Here is a 24,070-nt window from a genome sequence, read left to right as displayed (position 1 = left end):
TGATTGTAAAAATCGACAAGATTGGAACAAATGGAAAGATGCTATGCAAGCTGAATTAAACTCACTAAACAATCGAAAGGTTTTTGGACCTATTGTCATTACATCAAAGTCAATGAAACCTGTAGGATATAAATGGGTTTTTGTGAGAAAACGAAATGAGAAAAATGAAGTTACAAGATATAAAGCAAGACTTGTAGCTCAAGGTTTTTCTCAGAGGCCAGGAATTGACTATGAAGAAACGTATCCTCCTGTCATGGATGCTATTACGTTTAGATATTTAATCAGCTTAGCAGTCTCTAAAAATTTAAAGATGGGCCTTATGGATGTTGCCACAGCTTACTTGTATGGATCACTAGATAGTGACATCTATATGAAAATTCCCGAAGGATTTAAACTCCCCGATGCAATAAGCTCAAAGCCTAAGGAAATGTATTCCATCAAATTACAAAGATCCTTTTATGGACTGAAACAATCTGGAAGGATGTGGTACAATCGTTTGAGTGATTATTTGATAAGCAAAGGATACACAAATAATCTTATTTGTCCATGTGTCTTCATCAAGAAGACAACATCAGGATATGTGATCATAGCTGTGTATGTTGACGATCTAAATTTAATTGGGACACAAAAAGAAATTAATGAAGCAATTGCTCTTTTAAAGAAAGAATTCGAAATGAAAGATCTTGGAAAAACCAAATATTGTCTTGGTTTACAAATTGAGCATATGCATAATGGGATACTTGTGCATCAGTCAACTTATACTGAGAAACTCTTAAAACATTTCAATATGGACAAAGCAAATCCTTTAAGCACACCGATGGTTGTTAGATCACTCAATGTTGACAATGATCAATTTCGTCCTTGCGAAGATAATGAAGAGATTCTTGGTCCCGAAGTACCACACCTCAGTGCAATTGGAGCACTTATGTATCTTACTAACTGTACAAGACCTGACATTTCTTTTGCAGTTAATTTATTGGCAAGATTCAGTTCATCCCCTACTAAAAGACATTGGAATGGCATTAAACATATTTTTCGGTATTTAAAAGGAACTGTTGATTTAGGTTTATTTTATCCTAACGATTCAAAAGAAGGGTTAGTTGGTTATGCAGATGCAGGTTATTTATTTGATCCCCATAAAGCAAAATCTCAAACTGGATACGTATTTAAGAATGGAGGAACTGCGATTTCATGGCGTTCTCAGAAACAAACACTCATTGCAACATCTTCAAATCATGCTGAAGTCATTGCATTGCATGAAGCTTCAAGAGAATGTGTATGGTTAAGATCTATGTCACGACACATATTGATTTCTTGTGGACTAGAGAAAGATCGAATTCCAACTCCTATCTATGAAGATAATGCAGCTTGTGTCTCGCAAATGAAGGAATGATATATCAAAAGTGACAGAACAAAGCATATACCACCAAGATACTTTGAGTATACTCGAGACCTTATTAAAGACAATCAGGTTGAAATGAGATATGTCCAGTCCAGCAACAACTCAGCTGATCTTTTCACAAAAGCACTTCCCACAGCAACATTCAGGAAACATGTTCATGATATTGGCATGCGCCATGTACGGACAATGTAACGACCTACAATTTGAGGGGGAGCTATATACTGCACTTTTTTTCCCTTAGCTAAAGCTTTTTCCAATTGGGTTTTTCTTTAGCAAGGTTTTTAATGAGGCAGTACTTCAAGACCTCGAAGTTTTGAAAATGTGTCATCCAAGGGGGAGTGTTGTGAACCACCGACACTATTTATGAATGACACATTTCAATTTTTGTCAAAAGACATTGGCCAAAAGAACACTCAAGATGTAATTAATGGTCATGTTCGTCTCCTGTACATTTACCTTTTGTGTAGTATAAATACTACAACGATGGAAATGAAATATCATCCCAGTAGATTTAACAACTCATATATCTCTTCACTCTCTTGTCTATTAGATATAATAAAGATCAATTATCATTTCAATAATTTTGTTATAATTAGAGCTAATATTATAACAAATAATACATTTTGTCATTTTTCTTGTCAAAGAAACTTATTTACATTTTGTAAAACTCTAGTGAACTTTAATGGTGGTGACAGGTAGGTTTTGTTCTAGCAATTTTTAATGGCAGCGATAGACCTAGCGTCGTTCTAGATCTATTAAATGATTTCAACATGGTTAGCAGGTTAAAAGAGAGAAAATGACAACCGAGAAAATAAGAGCTTCAAAAGATAATTTTATCCCCCTTTTATTTTATTGCTTATTTTTATGTTTGTACGCCCTTTACAAATTATCAACATAAACCTTACGCTTGTAGGGTTTTCACTTAAACTTATTTCAATAAATTTAGTAATTACTTTAAAATTAACAATACTTGATCTACGGAATGCAACATGATAAGTACTTGTATTTTAAAGAAAAGTATAAGACATAGTTAATTGTACTAACGGTCTAAGTTATTTTTCATTTCCGGGGCTAATCATGCGATATGATCTAAGCATTTGAGTCATGTGTGCAATTAACTCTTTAGGTAAAACTTAGTAACAAATTAGCTGAAAATAGGCAAGTGATTCATGTACTTTAAAGAGAGCCCGGTCGGGCACTGGCCACTAGACACACTAGGCCGGTTCAGAGATACCAACGGCCCGATTCTTTTTCTTTTAATTTCCTTTCTCATTTGTGGGCCTAACTTGATGCTTGTTTTCATTAATCTACCCAAGGCCCAATAGTAGCCCCAATTTCTTTGTATTTCTTTTTTTCTTGAAGCCCATAAAAATAATCCAACATCAATAGTTTAGGCTAGAGGTGAAAGAAAAAAAAGGATTCTAGACCCGACAAGGCAGTTCCTACTCAGAACCAGACCTGATCTGACCCGACCCGCGGGTACAGACTGGGTTTTGGGTTTCTCCCCCAGAACCGGAACCGACTAGGTTCCGCCAGATATGGTTCCACCAATACCCGATCAAAACCTAACCCGACCCTACTTAAAACCGATAAAAACCCGACAAACCCAATCAAACACCCGACCATACCCCGAACCAGTTCCTACCCAACCTGATTCTTGAATTTTGTTGAACATATACAAAACCAGTTCCTACCCGATTCCACTTCCTAAAAATACCCAATTTATACACCTCTAGTTTAGTTTTACCAGTCATATTTAAAACCCAATTAAACTTCACTATCCACAAATGGATTAATAACCATTAAACCCAATAGTTTCTAATAAATCTCTTTATGTGTGTAAATTCATCACACCTACTTTAACCCAAAGCGATTTTAGCTTTAACAGTGTTTGATCAATTTATCAATGATCATGTTCGCATACTTTAATTTAATGCTTTTAACTCCTTTTTCTCCATAACCTACAAAACTTGAAAACAACTTGTGAAGTTACTTTGACCGATAGCTATTCATCAAGATTTTGTACCAAATGATCTTGGTGGTTGTAAAAGTTTACAAACTATTGATCAACTAAATTTAGTGTTACTGTTTAAGAGTATTGTAAATGCATATGTTATGTATCGCGAATGGTGAGGGAGGAGTGTGCCACGTCTGATCACGCTCACAGGAACTTGACGATATCCTTGCATAAGTGGTGAGTTCACACACATTCGTGTGATTTAAAATAAAACTTTTTTTTAACTATATGTTAACTTTTTAAAACGGCTTAAGTTAAAAAAAATGTATATTGTTTTTGACACTCCTGTATATACCATAAAACATGTTTGTAATTTCGGATCCTAAGTCATAAGTCGGTGAACAACTTTAACAAAAGTAATGTGCACAAATTAAATAAAACAAATATGTGTGATGAAGGAAGGATCAATGAAAAATCTTCTTTTCCCACCTGTTGAACAATATGAGGAACCAACATAGAAAAGTCGGTAATTGTTGGTTATGTTTCCTAATTACAACATGTATGTAATTGTTTTGCAATTATAACTGGTAATGTCTTGACTAATAAGTTACATTAGTTTATATAAAACGAGTTATGGTTAGACATTATTGAACATTTAAAATGCGACCGAGTTAGGGTTTATCAAAGAAAAACATGATATGCAATTACCGAGTTAGGGTTCATCATCCTCGGAGCTGCAACATTACATTTGGAGATAAATAATTACAAATTACATAAAGATTCATAATATGATAATTAAAACAACAACAAAAAAATGAATTCATATTAAAGAATCAAACCCACTATCTTATTATTCAATAGCCAAAACAACTACAAATTTCTCAACACAATTCAAACAATGTAATGTACTCTTGGCGAGTTTTATTTCTTTACACTTAGATATAAAAAATAATGAACGAATTAAAAATGATTACAATTAATTTGCAAAGTATCGGGCAAAGTAGATTAACATATAAAACATCTAGGGAAGAGCACCACAAATCCTCTGAATGACTCCTTCGTTACCGGTTAACGGCCTTATTTCACTCATCTTCACCATCGCAGCTGCAAAATCCGACTTAAACTTTGAAGGATTGTTGCTATATTCTCTAACAATACGGTCTGTTGATCCGCCACTAAACAACACTTGATCCGATTCAAGAAGACCCTTCTTTTGTATCAAGTTCTTGAAGTAATTGTAATCAAACGAATTAGGCGTCACCAAATCTAGTGGTGCAAGATTTTCGTTACCATCGTTTATAGGGCAACCACGTCTACGAGTGCTAGCAAATCCTGCATCAATGTCTGATCCATTACTGTATATCCTATCACGGAACAAGAAGCATTGAGCTTGTCCGATAGTATGAGCTCCTGCATTAATCCGACCTCCAATATTAGCATACATTTTGTTTTATACAAAAGATAATGAATCAAACTAGTCGGTAATAAATTAAGCACCTGATAATGCAACCATGTCACGAGCACTAAGTCCGTTATCACCAAAGGTTTTAATAAGTGAATCTAGCGGTGCTTTAAAACTAGGAAGACTAGTTTCTGCTAGAACAAGACTAGCGGTGGTTGAGTCTCTTCTTCCGAGCTTTACAGACCATGATGGACCACCAACCATTTCTGACGCATCACGCGCGGCCACAGTTAGTACATCTGCACATGATACAACTCCAGGACAGAGCTTTTCAACTTCAGATTTTGCCGCCTCTATCACTTCATAACCTCTTATTGAACCCTTATTAGGCAATGCATTCTTTTCACTTACGATTGAAGGACCATCATCTAACAAGATTGATGCGTCACAACCCTACATATAAAATGTTACCAACAACGTTACAATCTAATGTGATTAACATACGGCATGCATGTTAAAAATATATGCGTTTAAGCTTATTAGTACCTGAACAAAGCAGTCATGGAAGTGGAGGCGAAGGATGGAAGCCGCCATGCGACGTTCACGTGATATAGCTGTTCTGATGGTAGTCCTGATCGTACGTAGTGCATTGGGGCATGAACCGTCATAGAATGTGGACGATAACTGTGCTTCACATGGTGTATTGTAAGTAACGGAAAGAACTAGCAAGAAGAAGATAGGTGTAATAATACTTGGAGAAGCCATTTGAGCTAGGGATGTTTTGGTTTCTTTGCATTGGTATGATGTAAATGAAAGAGCATGGGGGAGATTTATAGTGTTTGTGGTAAAGCGTGTGGTGAAGGTGTCTTTCTATGATCAACAATTGTATATTTTTCTGACTTTGTTCTCTTGTTGTTGGTTGATGCATGGAAGCTAGCTCAACAAACTTTTTTATAAATATGACCTTTTCATCAAGTCAATAAAGTTAATGCTTAATCCAAATATATAAATAATATATTCATTCTTTAAGTTGTGTTTCATAGACTATGCAGGCCAGGACAAATCAAACCAATATATATTTAGACGATCATTTTTTACACTTTCTAGTCATTTATAATATAACATTTACGTCTAACTGTGTGCGTGCAATTGATGTTGTACGGTGTGTTTTGTTGTTTGTTCGCTTGTATCTCTATTTCTGCTTTGCCAAGTGTTCGTGGTTTCTTGTACATGCCTTTTTTCTGTGCTTAGCCCACATTTTGGGCGTCCCCTTTATGATTCCATCTTCGTTCTCATATCTCAATAAAACACACAAACAACTTACGAAAGTTGCCCTCTTCCTTCAATCGTCTTCTACTCCGATTTGTCTTATGTTTTAATTTCAGTTTTTTTGTTGCAATCTGAACCGGTACTAAACATTATCAGGTTACATGCATTTGCAATTAACTTAATATTTGATGGAATACTAAGAGATGTTTGTTTTATTGGGTCTATCAAACTTTTCATTTATGAACCAAAACATTAATATGTGTAGTCGAAATGTTTAAAATAAGTGAAGTGGCTGGCACTTAAACTCCAAACGACCACAAGTGAGCAAGGTATTATAATAATATTAGCGCAAATACCACAAAAAATCAATATATTTTATGGTTTTAATCACAAAAGTCCTTCAACTCGACTTTCGTATATATTAAATTCCTTCCTTCCGCTTGTTGAAGTTGAACATAAAAGTCCCTCAACTTAACTTTTGCGTATAAAAGTCCCTCAACTCAACTTTTACATATGAAATAATATATAACATAGTATCAAGATCCTCATCCTCAAGGTCCATTGTTAAAGAGTTTAACATTTCTCATCTTCAGACTTTCTTCCTTTCTTCATAAGTAGTGTCATAAAATATTCTCTTTATCATTTGTGTATTACTTCATTTATATAATAGCACGTACATAACCCGTAAATAAATAACACATAAAAAATAATATAATGTTTGAAAAAACAATATTACTACGTACCATTAGTAATAATTTAATATCAACTCAATATATACATACAATCAAATGATATGAAACTTAATAACTATAAAACTTAATATATAGATATTATCAAACAGGAATGTAAGTTAAAAAAAAAACATTTAAGCATGAAAAATCAAGAAACACAAATAGGTGATATCAAACAAGAATAATAAACGGCAATATATATCAGTTCATTCGTGTTGTTCAATTTCAAGTTTGTTTATTAGAGCATTCTCAACCCATCCTATAAATTTTTGTGAGATGTTTTTGCAAATTATATGATATAGTTAAGAGTGGTTGTGAAGTAGAGAGAAAAGTTAATGATTTTTTGTAAATTGGGGGAAACTTGTTTGCCCGCATTTATTTTTTAATATTTGTTGAAATTGGTTGTGAGTAAAGGAGAGATAAACTGTAATGATAATGATATAAAAAATATTATTTAATTGAACATGGGGAACAGGCTGGGAATGCTATTCACTTATATTCCAATTACATACCTTGTGTCGATCTCAAGTTGTAAAGATTTGCCGATTGTTAGTTTCATGTTCGTAACCATGAGTTGTCGTTTTAGTTTACTAGGATTTATATACAAAAGTTGAGTTGAGGGACTTTTATATGTAAAAGATTGAGTTGAGCAACATTTCTATATGAAAGTTGAGTTGAAAGACTTTTTTGTTCAAATTCAATAAGTGAAAGGACTTTTGTATGCAAAAGTTGAGTTAAAGGACTTTTGTGAGTAAAACCAAAAAATATGTTGGTTTTTTATGGTATTCATCCACAATATTATTGCACTATTATTTCATGGAGTGAGACTGGTGGTTACTCAAGTTATCGAGTCCAAATGACTAAAAATTGGCATAGTTCGTGCAGGTGGTGAGGGAGTTCGACTCATTTTTGACTACATGACAGATTTATCAATCAGGATGAAAGTTGCTTAGAGTGAAAGGATGAACTTTTTTGGGTTTTCTGGTCGGGTTTCTCGGATTGAGGTATTCAGCTTTTGTGTTTGTCAAAATCTATCCAGGTTCTGACCCAGTATATGATGGCATATGATGGCTTAATTAGGTTGTCAGGTTTCGACTTACTAAGATGGGCGTAATGTGAATTTGGGATATGGCATGTAATAGGTAGCATTAGGCTCTCATACACATATTGGTCCATTTGAAGAATCGACCCATTGTAAATAGTCAACTTTTTTATGATTTTCATGTCTATAAAGTCCTCATGGTATTATAATAGTTTAAAGTCAAACTATCAATGGAAACTTTCAAATGGACTACACCCACCCTGCAACATGAGACGCCAAAATACTAGTTTGTTTTTAAATTTGTAGTTGATACTATAAATTTAAACAAATTTTTTTTTTGTTTCAGCTTTTATACACTTCTATATATTTTTTGTTGAAACTAATTTATATGACACATAAAGTACTTTTCACTCTTGAAAAACTTTTATATTGTTTAAAACTAGATTTTCTGTACTTAATTATTATATATAGATTTTGATAAGAGAATAAATTATAAAACTAATGACCTGCAAAATAAGTTATGTAACTTAGATTTCTATAAAATATTTATCAAAACAAACAAAAATAATAACCATCACTACTACACAAAAGAGTATTATTTGTGAGTTTCTGACAAATTTCATTGGTTTTGATGAAACACCTTATCGACGGAAAATTCATTGGTAAATCTAGGATTGGATTTTCGATAAAACTGTCACGTACCATGATATTTTCAATAATGTCATGATTAAATCTACTGGATTATCGAGGGCGGAACCGTGGTGAACGTTCAAAAATTTCGTTAGTGTAATCCATGGCAAGTGTTTGTATACCATCATAAAAGAGTTGTATGTCACTACAGGTCGTTCAGCGGTCAGTATAATTAATCACCAAATTAGAAGTCGGTAATTCATCGAAGTCAACATTACCCACGTTAATAATCATAACGGAGTATCATGGAAGGATTCTCCTTAGTAACTTTCTTCAACGAATTTCCAATACAATGCTCCATTGGTGATTGATTTAAATTTATCTTAGATGCTGATATTTATTACAAAAACAAAACTAAATTTTAAGGTAGTTATGAAAGGAAATGAAAAGAGCAAAATTGTTCTTTTCTCAAATGATGTGACTTTGTGACTCAAGTCTATGTAGTTAATCTGTTCAGATTTTTTTTCTTCGTCTAGTTTGGTCGAAGCATGTTATTTTATACCATCACAGCTTTATAAAAAAAAAAATAGTTTGAGATTATCCTTTCATATTTCTTGACTTTGATCTACATAGTAGGATGAAATATGAAAATTTTTTATCTATAACTAGCAAACATGTAAAGAAAATTATAAAATCTGTTAATGTATTGAAAATGTTGGGTTTAATTTCTGTTTACAGCCCGTGTGGGGTCGGCCCGAGGGAAGGAGGCGATGAGGCCAAATTCTAAATGGGTAGGGTTATATTAATTGTAATTTCTTGTTGACTAAGTTAGGGTTAGTAAGGATTATTATTATAAGATCTCATAACCGAGTTATGGTTTTAGAGACAGTCTTTGTAATCAGGGTTTTTTGAGCCTATATTTTCCTTGATTAATAAAGCATTGGGAGTTATCCATGTTCTTGTTTTTGTCTTTTGATATCAATTCAAACTTGAATTGGTATCAGAGCGGAATCGTTCAAGGACATGTGAAGAAGCTGTTCGGATCGTGGCAGGGAAGACCGAAGAGGTACAAAGCGGCTCCTAGGGTTATCGATCAAGCATACTCGGGAAAGTTCTCAAGTTCGAGGTTGTTGGCTGAAATCAAAGTTCTGGGTACACCTTTGTATTACAGCCGTCAAAGAAAACGCGGGGTGATGGCAGACAACGCGCCGCCACCAACAAAGGAAGGTAATTCTGTTTCACTTCAATGTCCGATGCTCAACAAGACCAACTATACCGTATGGTCCATGCGCATGAAAGCTATTTTCAATGTGCATGGGGTGTGGGATATGATTGATCCAAGGACGAGTAGAGATATGAAAAAGAATAATATGGCAATTGCTCTTTTATTTCAAGCTTTACCGGAAGGGCATATTATGCTGGTTGAAAATAATGAAACCGCTAAGGAGATGTGGGATGCAATTAAATCTCGTCATCTCGGGGCGGATCGAGCTAGAGAGGCGAGACTACAAACGTTAATGTCAGATCTCGAGAACTTAAAGATGAAGGAGACTAGTACGATTGATGAGTTCGCTTCGGAGATATCCGGGTTTGCTTTTAAGGTAGCCGCGCTTGGCTCTGTTATTGAAGAAACGAATCTGGTTAAAAAGTTTTTGAATGGGTTACCAAGGGCTCGGTTCATTCACATGGTGGCTTCAATTGAACAGGTAGTTGATTTAAAAACTATTGGTTTTGATGATGTTGTAGGTCGTCTTAAGGCGTATGAAGAACGAATAAAAGACAAAGATAGCAAAGTAGAAAACCAAAGCAAATTAATGTTCACCAAAGCTGAATCGAGAAAGAGTCGCTCCTATGATCAGTTTAAGGGGCGTGGTCGTGAAAGTCAAGCAACCAGAGGCCGTGGGCGAGGCCGAGGTGGAGGACAAGGACGAGGTTCGGGTAATCCTAGTCAAAATCGACCTGATGACCGAACTGAGGTGCAATGTTTTCAGTGTGATGAGTTTGGACACTTTGCCTCGAGGTGTCCGGAGCGACAACAGAAAACTGATCAGGAAGCAAACATTGCCGAGACAGAACCATGTGACCCGACAAATTTCATGATGAGGTGCATACATGAAACTTTTCACCTTAACGAACAGAAAGTGATACCAAAGAACTTCGAATCCGAGTCAATGGAGGAGAACATTTGGTATCTTGACAACGGAGAGTCAAATCATATGACGGGAAACTGGTCTTATTTTTCGAAGTTAAACGAGCGGATTTCGGGAAGGGTGAAGTTCGATGATGATTCGTGTGTGGATATTAAAGGAAAGGGGTCGATCTTGTTCATAACCAAGACCGGTGAACACCGGCTCTTATCCGATGTTTATTTCATACCGAGCCTAAGAAGCAACATCATCAGTCTCGGTCAGACCACAGAATACGGTTGTGATGTTTACATGAAAGGTGAGTACCTGTCCCTACGTGACGAAGCGGGAAAGTTACTTATGAGAGTTCAAAGAACAAAGAACCGTCTCTATAAGATCAAGTTGACTGTGGGAGTTCCGGTGTGTTTGCTCGCCAAACTTGACGATCCCGCATGGCTTTGGCATGCCCGGTTAGGGCAACTAAACTTCGAGTCTATGAAGAATCTGAGCACCACGGGTTTGGTACGTGGCATGCCTAATATTATTCATGCTATTAATATTTGTGATTCATGTTTAGTAGGTAAACAGACACAGAAACCGTATCCGAATCAAGCAACGTTTCGAGCTACGAAGCCGCTTGAATTATTACATGCAGATTTATGCGGGCCGATTACACCATCATACCAGCGGGAAACCGATATATGTTTCTGATTGTTGATGATCTCACCCGTTACATGTGGTGCTTTCTGTTAAAGTCCAAAGATCAGGCGTTTGAGTTTTTTAAACGTTACCGGGCCTTAGTCGAAGTCGAGATGAAGTACAAGATCGGTGTGTTACGAACGGATCGTGGGGGTGAGTTTACATCCCACGAATTCAGTAGTTGGTGTGAGAAGGAGGGGATAAAGAGACATCTTACAGCTCCATACTCACCCCAACAAAACGGGGTGGTGGAGAGACGTAATCGATCGGTTATTAGCATGGTTCGTTGTATGTTGGCAGCGATGAAAGTACCAAAGAAGTTTTGGGGAGAGGCGGCAAAACATGCGGTTTATGTTCAAAACCGAAGTCCCACAAAACCAGTTGTTTCTAAAACTCCATATGAAGCCCTAGTTGGAGTAAAACCGAACATTGAGCATCTGCGTGTGTTTGGTTGTGTGGGGTTTGCATTTGAACCAAAAGTTAACCAGCAAAAGCTTGACGACCGCAGCCGTCCTATGGTATATTTTGGGACCGAACCAGGTTCAAAAGCCTATCGTATGTATGACCCGGTTCAGCGGAAAATATGCGTGAGAAGAACGGTGGAATTTTTTGAAAAAAAGAGTTGGTCATGGGAGGTTAACGGATCTGCATTAGAACCCGAAGACTTGATTGTCGAGTTTGACATCAGTAGTGCAACCTGAGTCGGATGGGGCTGCATCGGAGCCCAACTCAGGTACGAGTACCCATAATATTCCGGAACATGAAACGGGCCCACAAGCTCAACCGGAACATGTCCTGCAGGCCCAAATCAAAACAGGTCAGCCCAGTACAAGTCATAATACAGAAGCTGAAGTAGTTCCATTAAGGCATCAGCCCGTGCACACTCGGTACCGACACGGCTAAGAGATTTCTTTATCGAAGATAGGGTTAATCGGGGTGAAGATTATGAGTTTTTGTTGGTTGATGATGATGAACCAACAAAGTTTGCTGATGCTAAGGATGATCTAAACTGGGTAAATGCCATGAAGAGTGAGTTGTGTTCGATTGAGAAAAACGGTACATGGAAGTTGACCGATCTTCCAAAGGGGCACAAAGCGATAGGGGTAAAATGGGTATACAAGGTAAAAAGAAACCCAGATGGTACTATTAATAAATACAAGGCCCGTCTCTTAGCGAAGGGGTATATTCAGCAACATGGAGTTGATTTTGATGAAGTGTTTGCCCCGGTTGCTCGGATCGAGACGGTGAGGTTGATTTTGGCAATGGCCGCGCTCGAGGGTTGGCAAGTTCACCATCTAGATGTAAAATCGGCGTTTTTACATGGTGATCTCAAGGAGGAGGTGTACGTTTGTCAACCGGAAAGGTTTGTGAAAGGAGGGGCTGAACACAAAGTATACCGTTTGTCGAAGGCGTTATAAGGGTTACGACAGGCACCACGTGCTTGGAACACCAAACTGGATGCAACATTGAAAATGTTTGGTTTCAAAAGATGTCTCCATGAGCAAGCCATCTACACGAAGTATCACGGTAATGAATTGCAAGTTGTCGGAGTATACGTGGACGATTTGGTGGTGACCGGTACAAGTCCGACTCTCATTGCTAATTTTAAACAGTATATGGAAAGGGAGTTTGAGATGTCAGACTTGGGAAAATTGTCTTATTATTTGGGAATTCAAGTCACACAAGACCCAAATGGTGTGACAATTTCTCAAACCAATTATGCAAAGAAGATTCTCAAAGACGCCGGGAATGACCGAGTGTAACCCGACAAAGTGTCCGATGGAACCTGGGACTGTGATGTCAAAAGACGAAGACACCGGTTGACCTGACTATGTACCGAAGAATGATCGAGTGTCTACGGTATCTTTTGCATACTAGACCGGATTTTTCGTTTGCGGTTAGTATTGCAAGTCGATACATGCAGGAGCCAAAGAACTCTCATTTGCAGCAAGTAAAGCACATATTAAGGTATGTGAAGGGTACTCTTGATTACGGGGTTCGGTACAGGTATGGTGGGAATCGTGAGCTAGTTGGATATAGTGATAGTAGCCATGCATCGGGTAGAGATGATGGTAGAAGTACGAGTGGAATTGTGTTCTATTTTAATGGGTCCCCGGTAACATGGTGTACTCAAAAGCAGACAACTGTTGCATTGTCTTCGTGTGAAGCCGAGTTTATGGCTGCAACTGCAGTCGCGTGTCAAGCACTTTGGTTGCGTGACATCCTTACCGAGATTACGGGATGGTTAGAGAAGCCGGTTCTTATTAGAGTTGATAACGTTTCGGCGTTGGCACTCATGAAAAACCCGGTGTTCCATGGTAGGAGTAAACATATCCACACTCGTTACCACTTTATACGCGAGTGTGTTGATCGTGAGCAGGTGATGGTTGAACACGTGAGCGGTTAAGAACAAAAGGCGGACATCCTAACGAAGCCTTTAGCTCGAGTCAAGTTTGTTGAGATGAGACAGCTTCTTGGAGTTGAAGACATCCCAATTTCGGTTCAGAAATTAGGGGGGTGATTTTTGGGTTTAATTTCTGTTTACGGCCCGTATGGGGTCGGCCCGAGGGAAGGAGGCGATGAGGCCAAATTCTAAATGGGTTGGGTTATATTAATTGTAATTTCTTGTTGACTAAGTTAGGGTTAGCAAGGATTATTATTATAATATCTCATAACCGAGTTATGGTTTTAGAGACAGTCTTTGTAATCAGGGTTTTTTGAGCCCATATTTTCCTTGATTAATAAAGCATTGGGAGTTATCCACGTTCTTGTTTTTGTCTTTTGATATCAATTCAAACTTGAGAAACTGAAGTGTAAGCATGGCTATTGACCGTGTTCAACAAAGTGAATTTTGAGTTACTCGATTTAATAGAATGGAGTTATTTGAAATCAATCTGAAAATTGAGTTGAAGTTCAGAATTCAATTCAGGACCGTTCAAAATTTGGATTCGGTTCGAGTTTGAAATGCTTCATTTCTAATTAGTAAAAAAATAAAATTCAACTAAAAAAAAACTGATAGTGTTACCATGAAATATAGGTGAATAATAAAACAATAATTATATTGAACTGTTGTGCTTTTATTTCTTTACACTTGAAAGAAAAATAAATGAATGAATCAAGAAATGATTACAAGAGTAATTTCCAAAGCATAAAAAAAAAGAAGTAATCAGTGTTGAAAACAATTATGGAAGAGCACCACAAATCCTCCGTATGACTCCTTCCTGACCGGTTAACGGTCTAATTTCACTCATCTTTACCATTGCAACTGCAAAATCCGACTTGAACTTTGAAGGATTGTTGCTATATTCTCTAACAATACTGTCCGTTGATCCGCCACTAAACAACACTTGATCCGATTCAAGAAGACCCTTCTTTTGTATCAAGTTCTTGAAGTAGTTGTAATCAAAGGAATTAGGTGTCACCAAATCAAGAGGTGCAAGATTTCCGTTTCCATCGTTTATTGGGCAACCACGTCTACGTGTGCTAGCAAATCCCGCATCAATGTCTGATCCATTACTATATATCCTATCACGGAACAAGAAGCATTGAGCTTGTCCGATAGTATGAGCTCCTGCATTAATCCGACCTCCAATATTAGCATACATTTTGTTTTATACAAAAGATAATGAATCAAACTAGTCGGTAATAAATTAAGAACCTGATAATGCAACCATGTCACGAGCACTAAGTCCGTTATCACCAAAGGTTTTAATAAGTGAATCTAGCGGTGCTTTAAATAAAACTAGGAAGACTAGTTTCTGCTAGAACAAGACTAGCGGTGGTTGAGTCTCTTCTTCCGAGCTTTACAGACCATGATGGACCACCAACCATTTCTGACGCATCACGAGCGGCCACAGTTAGTACATCTGCACATGATACAACTCCAGGGCATAGTTTTTCAACCTCAGATTTTGCCGCCTCTATCACTTCATAACCTCTTACTGAACCCTTATTAGGCAATGCATTCTTTTCACTTACGATCAAAGGACCATCATCTAACAAGATTGATGCATCACAACCCTACATAAAATGTTACCAAAACCGTTACAATCTAATGTAATTAACATATGGCATGCATGCTAATCATATATTAGTACCTGAACAAAGCAGTCATGGAAGTGGAGGCGAAGGATGGAAGCCGCCATGCGACGTTCACGTGATATAGCTGTTCTGATGGTAGTCCTGATTGTACGTAGTGCATTGGGGCATGAACCGTCATAGAATGTAGACGATAACTGTGCTTCACATGGTGTATTGTAAGCAGCAAAGAGAACTAGCAAGAAGAAGATAGGTGTAATAATATTTTTAGAAGCCATTTGAGGGATGCTTTGGTTTCTTTGAATTGAATTAATGTTCGGTGAGAGATGATGTAAATGAAAGAGCATGGTGGAGATTTATAGTGTTTGTGTAAACCGTGTTGTGAAGATGTCTTTGTTTGATCAACATTTGTATAATGTTCTGACTTTGTTCTCTTGCTGTTGATGCATGGAAGCTCATCAAAACTTTTATTTGACTTTTTACCAAGTCAAGAAAGTTAACTTCCTCATATCCCTTTTAAAAATTGTTATATGTAAACATGTATCCAATGCCAGCTAGTAGTGTATTGAAATAAACAGAAAAACAACATTAAAATAATAAAATCATTCTTTTAGTTGTGTTTCATAGACTAAATCAAGCCACATCTATTTAACCCGGGAGAATTAGAAATTGTCAAGACAAATGAAAAGTCAATATTACATGTGTATAATTTAAAAGAAAAAAACAATATTTTAATTTTAGTTTAAAATACAACGTACGTTCATGTTAGTATGGACAACGACTAATAAATTCTAGTCCTTTCTTTTTTTAAATTGTAGTAGCTACTGTAAATTGAAACATTTAGTTTTTTTTAAACAGATTTATATCGAACGTAAAGTACTTTTCATTTGTGAAAAACTTTTATATTGTTTAAAGCTAGCTAGGTTTTGTGTACTTAATATTTCATATAGGCCTTGATAAGAGAATAAATTACAAAAACTAATGACTCCTAAAATCAAGTTAATTATATATAACTAATTAGATTTCTGTAACATGTATATCAAAACAGATTAAAATAATAATAATAACTGTCTACGGATTTCTAACATATTTAATTGGTTTTGGCGAGAACGAATGAAAATCTATTGATAATCAAAATTTCGATAAGATTTCCAAATTAAATCTGATGGATTATCGAGGATGGAACTATTGGTGAATTTTCAAAAATCATTAGTAGTCCATGGTAAATTAGTGTACTGTTATCGTAGAAGAGTTGCCTGTCACTAGAGGTCGAGAACCTGTCGATAATCTATCACCAAATTAGTTGTCAGTAATTTATCGGAGTCAACATTATCCATGTTCATATTTACGCGGAATTATACATACGGATTCTCTTCAACAACTTTCATCAATGGATTTTCGGTAAAATGCTATGTTGGTATATTGATTTGTTTAGTAGCGTATATATATTTAAATTTATTTTAAATGCTGATAATTATCAAAAGAAAATTAAATTTTAAGATGGTTAAAAAAGGAAATGAAAAGATAAAAAAATGTTCTTTTCTCAAATGATGTGACTTTGCCTCTCATGACTCTGAGGTTAATAGCTTGATATATATGATTGTTTATTGGATTACATCGAAACAGAAGGCAAGCCGGCAACAAGCTGCGCCGCTACTCCTTTTTGAATCGCAAAACCCAATCTTTTAAAAACTATATTTGCTGATCTTGGAGTCATAACATTACTATGCATGACCCGCTGAACACGGGTAAGTAGCTTGAGATTTACTTTTCATGTTTCTTGAATTTGAGTTTATCGCCCATTAATGCTATAAACTAGACCCACTAATAATTTATACACCCTGTTCGTTCGTGCATGTGATGCATGCATGAAAGCACATAATTTTAATAAAATTGTTTAATATTACAAAATTAAAATTAAAGAACTCAGAACCAAGTGTTTTATCTTTAACTAGTACACATGTAAAGAAGATCATCAAATTTGTTAATTGTCTAAATGTTATGTAAGCATGGTTACTGAGTACAATGTTCACCGAAGCGAATTTTAAGTTACTCGATTTAATAGATTCGAGTTATTCGAGATTTGAAATTTTGAAGCTGAAAATTGAATTGTGGTTCAAAATTTGAAATTTTAGTTCGGTTGAAACAATTCGATTCATATTTATATAAAAATATAATTCAATTTAAAAAAAACTAATAGCGTTGTCATAAAATATAGGTGAACAATACAGACTGTTGTACTTTTATTTCTTTGCACTTGAAAAGAAGAATAAATGAATGCATCAAGAAATGATTACATGAGTAATTTCCAAAGGATCAATTAAAGAGTAATCGATATTCAAAACAGTTACGGAAGAGCTCCACAAATCCTCCGTATGACTCCTTCTTGACCTGTTAATGGTCTAATTTCACTCATCTTTACCATTGCCACTGCAAAATCCGACTTGAACTTTGAAGGATTGTTGCTATATTCCCTAACAATGTCATCCGTTGATCCACCGCTAAACAACACTTGATCCGATTCAAGAAGACCCTTCTTTTGTATCAAGTTCTTGAAGTAGTTGTAATCAAATAAATTTGGTGTCACCAAATCAAGTGGTGCAAGATTTCCATTTCCATCGTTTATAGGGCAACCACGTCTACGTATGCTGGCAAATCCCGAATCAATGTCTGATCCATTACTGTATATCCTATCACGGAACAAGAAGCATTGAGCTTGTCCGATAGTATGAGCTCCTGCATTAATCCGACCTCCAATATTAGAATACATTTTGTTTTTAAGAAAAAGATAATAAATCAAACTAGTCGGTAATAAAGTACCTGATAATGCAACCATGTCACGAGCACTAAGTCCGTTATCACCAAAGGTTTTAATAAGTGAGTCTAGCGGAGCTTTAAAACTAGGAAGACTGATTTCTGCTAGAACATGGCTAGCCGTGGTTGAGTCTCTTCTTCCGAGCTTAACAGTCCATGTTGGACCACCAACCATTTCTGACGCATCACGAGCGGCCACAGTTAGTACATCTGCACATGACACAACTCCAGGACAGAGCTTTTCAACCTCAGATTTTGCCGCCTCTATCACTTCATAACCTCTTACTGAACCCTTATTAGGCAATGCATTCACTTACGATCGAAGGGCCATCATCTAACAAGATTGATGCATCACAACCCTACATAAAATGTTACCAAAACCATTACAATCTAATGTAATTACCATATGGCATGCATGTTAAACATATACATTTAAGCTAATTAGTACCTGAACAAAGCAGTCATGGAAGTGGAGGCGAAGGATGGAAGCCGCCATGCGACGTTCACGTGATATAGCTGTTCTGATGGTAGTCCTGATCGTACGTAGTGCATTGGGGCATGAATCGTCATAGAATGTGGACGATAACTGTGCTTCACATGGTGTATTGTAAGTAACGGAAAGAACTAGCAAGAAGAAGATAGGTGTAATAATACTTGGAGAAGCCATTTGAGCTAGGGATGTTTTGGTTTCTTTGGATTGGTAATTTGGTATGATGTAAATGAAAGAGCATGGTGGATATTTATAGTGTTTGTGGTAAAGCGTGTGGTGAAGGTGTCTTTATATGATCAACAGTTGTATAATGTTCTGACTTTGTTCTCTTGTTGCTGGTTGATGCATGGAAGCTAGCTCAACAAAAATTTTATAAATATGACTTTTTCATCAAGTCAATAAAGTTAACTGCTTAATCCAAATATAAAAATAATATTATTTAATTAAACATGGGAACGGGCTGGGAATGCTATTCACTTATATTCCCATTACATACCTCGTGTCGATCTCACTTTGCAAAGATTTGCCGATTATTAGTTTCATGTTTGTAACCGTGAGTTGTCGTTTTAGTTTACTAGGATTTATATACAAAAGTTGAGTTGAGTGACTTTTATATGCAAAAGTTAAGTTGAGGGACTTTTATGTTCAAATTCAACAAGTGGAAGGACTTTTGTATGCAAAATCGAGTTGAAGGACTTTTGTGAGTAAAACCAGAAAATATGTTGTTTTTTTATGGTATTCATCCATAATATTATTGCACTATTATTTCATGGAGTGAGACTGGTGGTTACTCAAGTTATCGAGTCCAAATGACTAAAAATTGGCACAGTTCGTGCAGGTGGTGAGGGAGTTCGACTCATTTTTGACTACATGACAGATTTATCAATCAGGATGAAAGTTGCTTAAAGCGAAGGATGAATTTTTTCGGGTTTTCTAGTCGGGTTTCTCGGACTGAGGTATTCAGCTTTTGTGTTTGTCAAAATCTATCCAGCTTCTGACCCAGTACATGATGGCATATGATAGCTTAATTAGGTTGTTAGGTTTAATTAGGTTGTGAGGTTTCGACTTACTAAGATGGGCGTAATGTGAATTTAGGCTCTCATACACATATTGGTCTATTTGAAGAATAGACCCATTGTAAATAGTCAACTGTTCATTTTTATGTCTCTAAAGTCCTCATGGTATTATAATAGTTGAAAGTTTAAACTATAAATGGAAACTTTCAAATGGCCTCCACTCACCCTACAACATGGGGCGCCAAAATATTAGTTTGTTTTTAAATTTGTAGTAGGTACTACGGGTATAAATTTACATAATTTTTTTTTTTTTTTTTTTTTTTTTTTTTTTTTTTTGTGTTTTAGCTTTTATACACTTCTATATATTTTTTCTTGAAACTAATTTATATGGAACATATTCTTGAAAAACTTTTATATTGTTTAACACTAGATTTTCTGTACTTAATTAATATATATAGATTTTGATAAGAGAATAAATTATAAAACTAATGACCTACAAAATAAGTTATATAACTTAGATTTCTATAAAATATTATCAAAACAAACAAAAATAATAACCATCACTACTATACAATAGAGTATTATCTGTGAGTTTATGACAAATTTCATTGGTTTTGATGAAACACCTTATGGACGGAAAATTCATTGGTAAATCTAGGATTGGATTTTCGATAAAACTGCAACGTACCATGATATTTTCAATAATGTCATGATTAAATCTATTAGATTATCGAGGGCGGAACGGCGGTGAACGTTCAAAAATTTCGTTAGTGTAATCCACGGTAAGTGTTTGTATGCCATCATAAAAGAGTTGCATGCCACTACAGGTCGTTCAGCGGTTAGTATAACTAATCACCAAATTAGAAGTCGGTAATTCATCGAAGTCAACATTACCCACATTAATAATCACAACGGAGTATCATGAAAGGATTCTCCTCAGTAATTTTCATCAACGGATTTCCAATATAATGCTCCATTGGTGATATTGATTTATTAGTAGCATATATATTTAAGTTGGATTTTATCCCCCGTATTACGGGGGTTGTTTTACATTATTCGTTTTTAATATTTATATATGTATATTTGGATTTTAATTTTATTTATTGTAAGAAAGTTAATAATTAATACTTGAGGTTTGATGATAAAATGGTTTCACAAATAAATGATATGTTATAATCCGGTTTAAAAGCTATCTGGGTTTGGTGATACCCATTACCCGTTTATTTTCTTTATTATAAAATTGTTTCTTAATTATAAATAATATTTTTTTTTTAAAATAAAATAGGATATTAATTTTTAGTATATCCTAATTTTATAGGATTTTCATATCAAATATTTTATGAGGTTAATTTTTAATATAATGAGATGTTATAACCTGTTTAAGAGCTATCTGGGTTTGGTGAGACCTTTACCCGTGAATTCGGGTCAAATACGTGAAAAACCATCATTTACAAATAAAACAATCTGATGGCGAGAGAATGGTTGTTTTACATTTTTCGTTTTTTAATATTTATTTTTTGGATTTTAATTTTCTTTATTGTAATAAAGTTAATAATATACTTATGAAAGAGTTTCATAAAGAATTGATATGTTATAACTCGTTTAAAAGCTATCTGGATTTGGTGACCCGTGACCAGCTTATGTTTTTTACTATAAAATTGTTTATTAATTATAAATAATATCTTTTTCTTTTTAAATTGGATATTAAATTTTAGTATATCTCTATTTTATAGGATTTTCATATCAAATAATTGGTAAGATTAATTTTTAATTCAATGAGATGTTATAACCCGTTTAAGAGCTATTTGGTTTTGGTAAGACCTATACCCATGAATTTGGGTTAAATCAATGAGAGGTCTCTACTTAAAAATCAAGCAATCTGGTGAGTTTTCCATAAAAGAGGGGAGCGACCACATCACGACACGTAGGATTTTAGGGGTTTCGTCTATATATATTATAGATTTATCTTAGATGTTGATTTTTATTAAAAAAACAAAACTAAATTTTAAGATAGTTAAGAAATTAAGGAAATGAAAAGAGCAAAATTGTTCTTTTCTCAAATGATGTGACTTTGCGGCTCAAGACTATGAGGTTACTCGGTTGAGATTTTTTTTTCTCCGTCTAGTTTGATCGGAGCACGTTATTTTATACCATCACAGCTTTAAAAAAAATTGCTTGAGATTCACCTTTCATGTTTCTTGACTTTGATCTACATAGTCGGATGAAATATGAAATCCGGGATTACCAGCCCAAAAATGCGATTTTCAATACAAATATAAAAGCACATAACATACATAATAAAATTGTTTAATATTTACAAAACTAAATTAAGAACTCAGAAAATTTTTTATCTTTGACTAGCAAACATGTAAAGAAAATTATAAAATCTGCTAATGTATTGAAAATGCAATGTATCCATGGTTATTGTCTGTGTTCAACAAAGCGAATTTTGAGTTACTTGATTTAATAGAATGTAGTTATTTGAATTCGGTTCGACTCTGAAACATTTCATTTTTACATAGTAAAAAAATTAAAATTCAATAAAAAAAAACTGATAGTTTTACCATGAAATATAGGTGAATAATACAAACAATAATTATATTCAACTGTTGTGCTTTTATTTCTTTACACTTGAAAGAGAATAAATGAATGAATCAAGAAATGATTACAAGAGTAATTTCCAAAGCATAAAAAAAAGAAGTAGTCGGTGTTGAAAACAATTACGAAAGCGTACCACAAATCCTCCGTAAGACTCCTTCCTGACCGGTTAATGGTCTAATTTCACTCATCTTTACCATTGCAGCAGCAAAATCCGACTTGAACTTTGAAGGATTGTTGTTGTATTCCCTAACAATGTCATCTGTTGATCCACCACTAAACAACACTTGATCCGATTCAAGAATACCCTTCTTTTGTATCAAGTTCTTGAAGTAGTTGTAATCAAACGAATTTGGTGTCACCAAATCAAGTGGTGCAAGATTTCCGTTTCCATCATTTATCGAGTTGAAGGACTTTTGTGAGTAAAACCAGAAAATATGTTGTTTTTTTATGGTATTCATCCATAATATTATTGCACTATTATTTCATGGAGTGAGACTGGTGGTTACTCAAGTTATCGAGTCCAAATGACTAAAAATTGGCACAGTTCGTGCAGGTGGTGAGGGAGTTCGACTCATTTTTGACTACATGACAGATTTATCAATCAGGATGAAAGTTGCTTAAAGCGAAGGATGAATTTTTTCGGGTTTTCTGGTCGGGTTTCTCGGACTGAGGTATTCAGCTTTTGTGTTTGTCAAAATCTATCCAGCTTCTGACCCAGTACATGATGGCATATGATAGCTTAATTAGGTTGTTAGGTTTAATTAGGTTGTGAGGTTTCGACTTACTAAGATGGGCGTAATGTGAATTTAGGCAATCATACACATATTGGTCTATTTGAAGAATAGACCCATTGTAAATAGTCAACTGTTCATTTTTATGTCTCTAAAGTCCTCATGGTATTATAATAGTTGAAAGTTTAAACTATAAATGGAAACTTTCAAATGGCCTCCACTCACCCTACAACATGGGGCGCCAAAATATTAGTTTGTTTTTAAATTTGTAGTAGGTACTAGTGTACTACGGGTATAAATTTACATAATTTTTTTTTTTGTGTTTTAGCTTTTATACACTTCTATATATTTTTTCTTGAAACTAATTTATATGGAACATATTCTTGAAAAACTTTTATATTGTTTAACACTAGATTTTCTGTACTTAATTAATATATATAGATTTTGCTAAGAGAATAAATTATAAAACTAACGACCTACAAAATAAGTTATATAACTTAGATTTCTATAAAATATTATCAAAACAAACAAAAATAATAACCACTACTATACAATAGAGTATTATCTGTGAGTTTATGACAAATTTCATTGGTTTTGATGAAAACACCTTATCGACGGAAAATTCATTGGTAAATCTAGGATTGGATTTTCGATAAAACTGTCACTTACCATGATATTTTCAATAATGTCATGATTAAATCTATTAGATTATCGAGGGCGGAACCGCGGTGAACGTTCAAAAATTTCGTTAGTGTAATCCACGGTAAGTGTTTGTATGCCATCATAAAAGAGTTGCATGCCACTACAGGTCGTTCAGCGGTTAGTATAACTAATCACCAAATTAGAAGTCGGTAATTCATCGAAGTCAACATTACCCACATTAATAATCACAACGGAGTATCATGAAAGGATTCTCCTCAGTAATTTTCATCAACGGATTTCCAATATAATGCTCCATTGGTGATATTGATTTGTTAGTAGCGTATATATTTAAGTTGGATTTTATCCCCCGTATTACGGGGGTTGTTTTACATTATTCGTTTTTAATATTTATATATGTATATTTGGATTTTAATTTTATTTATTGTAAGAAAGTTAATAATTAATACTTGAGGTTTGATG

At 35.0% G+C, this 24,070-nt stretch overlaps 1 protein-coding gene and 3 pseudogenes across 3 annotated transcripts; 1 reads left to right on the top strand and 3 right to left on the bottom strand.

Annotated features, from left to right (window-relative positions):
* Positions 1-4,380: 4,380 nt before the first annotated feature.
* Positions 4,381-5,556, bottom strand: LOC143540981 (lignin-forming anionic peroxidase-like). Its single transcript, XM_077033914.1, has 3 exons — positions 5,308-5,556; positions 4,857-5,214; positions 4,381-4,769 (listed from the first exon to the last, which is right to left on the bottom strand). The coding sequence occupies exons 1-3, from the start codon at positions 5,524-5,526 to the stop codon at positions 4,381-4,383; spliced, it is 966 nt and encodes a 321-aa protein (XP_076890029.1). The 5' UTR covers positions 5,527-5,556.
* A 7,533-nt stretch (positions 5,557-13,089) lies between these two features.
* Positions 13,090-13,665, top strand: LOC143540970 (secreted RxLR effector protein 161 pseudogene; annotated as a pseudogene).
* Positions 13,666-14,417: 752 nt separating this feature from the next.
* Positions 14,418-15,730, bottom strand: LOC143540980 (lignin-forming anionic peroxidase-like; annotated as a pseudogene). Its single transcript, XR_013136679.1, has 3 exons — positions 15,356-15,730; positions 14,917-15,278; positions 14,418-14,829 (listed from the first exon to the last, which is right to left on the bottom strand). The product of XR_013136679.1 is annotated as a lignin-forming anionic peroxidase-like (transcript).
* A 1,833-nt stretch (positions 15,731-17,563) lies between these two features.
* LOC143540982 (lignin-forming anionic peroxidase-like) lies at positions 17,564-18,807 on the bottom strand (annotated as a pseudogene). The gene is made up of 3 exons (XR_013136680.1): positions 18,559-18,807; positions 18,117-18,469; positions 17,564-18,032 (listed from the first exon to the last, which is right to left on the bottom strand). The product of XR_013136680.1 is annotated as a lignin-forming anionic peroxidase-like (transcript).
* Positions 18,808-24,070: the final 5,263 nt, after the last annotated feature.

The sequence above is a fragment of the Bidens hawaiensis genome, unplaced genomic scaffold (assembly GCF_021521415.1).
Source record: "Bidens hawaiensis isolate Kalapana, Puna unplaced genomic scaffold, B.hawaiensis_p1.1 tig00012418_1, whole genome shotgun sequence".
NCBI classification, from domain to species: Eukaryota; Viridiplantae; Streptophyta; class Magnoliopsida; order Asterales; family Asteraceae; genus Bidens; species Bidens hawaiensis.
The sequence above is the reverse complement of the archived record's forward strand: the minus strand, read 5'-3'. Positions and strand labels throughout refer to the sequence as shown.